Here is a 3,333-nt window from a genome sequence, read left to right as displayed (position 1 = left end):
CCTCAGCGAGCCGCGCGCTGCTCCTCGCCGGTGGGACGCGCTCCAGCAGGGCGGGCGGCTCCCTCAGAGAGTCCCCAGCGGCCGTCGCGGGCCAGAGCAGCGGCAGCGGGCGCACGCGTCCCGGGTCTGCGGGCCGAGCGCGCCGGCAGGGGTCGAGCGCGCGTCCCCTCCCCGCCCCCACCGCGTGCTGTGGCGCAGCAGGAATTTGGCGGGGCCCCGGGCACTATATGCGGCTCCTGACGCGCCGGCGGCCCTTTGGTCATTTCTATTCTCGGGGCACTGGGTCACCGCGCTCGGCCGGCCCCCTCCCCCGGGCCCGGAGGGTGTGTCCCCTCACCGGGGCTCGGCGCGCCTATAAGGGGCCGAGCGGCGGGCAGGGACATGCAGCTCTACAGCAGCGTCTGCACCCACTACCCAGCCGGGGGCCCGGGTCCCACGGCCGCAGCCACCGCTCCGCCCGCCGCCGCCGCCGCCGCCGCCGCCGCCCCGTTCAAGGTCTCGCTGCAGCCCCCGGGACCCGCCGGCAGCGCGCCAGAGCCCGATACCGGTGAGTGCCAGCCGGCCGCGGCCGCCGAGCCCCGCGAAGCCGCGGCCGCCCCCGCCGCCAAGATGCCCGCCTTCTCCTCCTGCTTCGAGATGGTGTCTGGGGCCGCCGCCCCCGCCTCGGCCGCCGCCGCCGGGCCGCCCGGCGGGTCCTGCAAGCCGCCGCTGCCGCCGCACTACACGTCCACGGCGCAGATCACCGTGCGGGCCCTGGGCGCCGACCGGCTCCTGCTGCGCGGCCCGGAGCCCGGCGCCGCGGCGCCCGCCGCCCCGCGCGGCCGCTGCCTCCTGCTGGCCTCGCCGCCCGGCGCGCCGGTCCCGCCGCGGCGGGGCTCCTCGGCCTGGCTCCTGGAGGAGCTGCTGAGGCCCGACGGCCCCGAGCCCGCCGGCCTGGACGCGGCCCGCGAGGGGCCCGACAGAAACTTCCGACTAAGCGAACACCGCCAGGCCCTGGCCGCCGCCAAGCACCGCGGCCCCGCGCCGCCCCCGGGGAGCCCGGAAGCCGGCCCCGGCCCGTGGGCCGAGGAGCGCCCGGCGGAGAGGAGCCTCCGGGGCTGGGACAGGGCCGGTGACCGCGGCGACCCTCCTCCCAGCGCCGACGAGCCGCGGCGGCCCGACCCGGAGGCAGAGGGGCCTCCGGCGCGGAGCGGCGAGGCGGTTCCGGGCGGCGCGGCCGAGGCGGCGATCGTCTCCAGGTCGGATCCCAAGGACGAGAAGCTGGCCCTGTACCTGGCCGAGGTGGAGAGGCAGGACAAGTACCTGCGGCAGAGGAACAAGTACCGATTTCACATCATTCCCGACGGCAACTGCCTCTACCGAGCGGTCAGCAAGGCGGTGTACGGGGACCAGAGCCTGCACCGAGAGCTGCGAGAGCAGACGGTGCACCACATCGCCGACCACCTCGACCACTTTAGCCCCCTGATTGAGGGCGACGTGGGGGAGTTTATCATCGCCGCTGCTCAGGACGGGGCGTGGGCCGGGTACCCTGAACTTCTGGCCATGGGGCAGATGCTGAACGTGAATGTACATCTAACTACTGGCGGGAGGCTGGAGAGCCCCACGGTGTCTACCATGATTCACTATTTGGGCCCAGAGGATTCCCTAAGGCCTAGCATTTGGCTCAGTTGGCTCAGTAACGGACATTACGACGCGGTGTTTGATCACTCCTATCCGAATCCGGAGTATGACACTTGGTGCAGGCAGACTCAAGTGCAAAGAAAACGCGACGAAGAACTCGCCAAGTCCATGGCCATATCCCTATCCAAAATGTATATTGAACAAAACGCATGCTCTTGAAGTGTCTGAAGCCCTCCACCCTGGGAAAATTGCAGACCTAATTTGTGTTTGGAGAATTACGTGAACTCTAATCAGGGTAATAGCACTTTTAAACTTTGAAGTAGATTTACTGTAGGTGTAATGCCTTAATCATGTTTTTGAATGTTTTCTCCTCAGAGCTGAAGGTTGCTGGGCACCTAAGTGATGTTTCATGATAGCTTTGGGTGATCCTACTGCTATTTATCATTTGCTGTATAAAGTTGGCACTACTTAATTTGCAAGCTCATTTCTCACAGTGTAAATTTTGTTCATTCCTGGTAATCTATTTTCTATAAAAATGTATTTTTGCACAACATTTTTAACAATTGGTGTATCTTCATCTATGACGTGTTCCATTTTGACACACAGCTTTCCGGCGTAAATCCAGAGAAGTGCTTTATATGAAGTTTATTATTTTGAACAGAGTTTGTGATTTAGTATTTTTTGTTGTTGAATTTGAAATTTACAGTTCGTAAGTAGTTATTTAAAATGGATATTGATGCATTCATATTACCAGATGATTGGCCCATTCCGTTTTGATGAAACAGATTTGTTGTTTGGAAAATCATTATTTTTCTAGAAATGGTCAACCTTTTAAAGAGAAAATACTTAAGGGGAGGTTATGGGAAGAATTTTTTTTTTCCTTTAAAGAATAGTACCAGCTCTTACTTGAATGAAAGTCTGATATTTGCTGATGGCAGAGTGATTATTCTGTAATCTGGTTGAGGTTTAGAATAGATTGTCTGGTGCTCTCAATTGTTTTTATTTATATTTGTCATTTTGTTGAAAAAATAATTGTAACGTGATAGAAGACTTTGTGACGAGATAAGCCTCCTGCTTTATATATAGCCTCTTGGATTCAACCGAGAGATTGAAAAACTAATGGCATAAATGCCCCCAACCAACCTTGGCAGTTATTTTCCAGCAGAAGAATACTGTCTTCATAGTCTATTCCTTTTAAATTCTTTCACAAGGCAAAATAGGATTGCCCTGTATTATGTACAAATAAAAATGTCTGTATACAAGAGCTTGTATGGTTTGCTGGGTCAAACATTGTTTCCAACCTAAAACCTATCTCATTTCCACTTTAACTACTTTTAGTCGTATTTATTAAGTAATGCAGTTTGTACTTTTTTATTTTGTAACATTTTGTGATTTTTTTGGTACAATATCGTATTTGTACAATTGAGCAATTCTCAGCTGATGGAATGAATGAATAAAATGTGTAATTTTACTTTTACGTCTTTTTGGCTAAAGTGATTTTTAAATGATAAAATGACATCTGTAGGAACCTTTCTTACATGTATACAATTTTTTTTCATGTGTAAAGATGTCAGAATTATGAGAGGTTTCTTAAGTTCTCACGTAAACAGGATAGGACAACCAGTAATTTCAGAGGATAAGTCTCAATGAAATGTAATATAAAGGTGGAGTAACTCAGGAAATTGCTCTCATTATTTCTCATTGTAATTCCTA

General features: G+C 54.5%; 1 protein-coding gene across 1 annotated transcript; it reads left to right on the top strand.

The window, feature by feature from the left end:
- Positions 1-283: 283 nt before the first annotated feature.
- On the top strand, positions 284-3,091 carry OTUD1 (OTU deubiquitinase 1). Its single transcript, XM_059911054.1, has one exon. The coding sequence runs from the start codon at positions 382-384 to the stop codon at positions 1,837-1,839; it is 1,458 nt and encodes a 485-aa protein (XP_059767037.1). The 5' UTR covers positions 284-381; the 3' UTR covers positions 1,840-3,091.
- Positions 3,092-3,333: the final 242 nt, after the last annotated feature.

This window comes from Balaenoptera ricei, chromosome 2 (assembly GCF_028023285.1).
Source record: "Balaenoptera ricei isolate mBalRic1 chromosome 2, mBalRic1.hap2, whole genome shotgun sequence".
NCBI lineage: Eukaryota > Metazoa > Chordata > Mammalia > Artiodactyla > Balaenopteridae > Balaenoptera > Balaenoptera ricei.
Note: the sequence above shows the minus strand (reverse complement) of the source record. Positions and strands in the feature narration are given on the sequence as shown.

Bases quoted from the DNA above. Each gene is read 5' to 3' on its own strand.
- OTUD1 (XM_059911054.1), top strand. From the start codon at position 382: ATGCAGCTCTACAGCAGCGTCTGCACCCACTACCCAGCCGGGGGCCCG.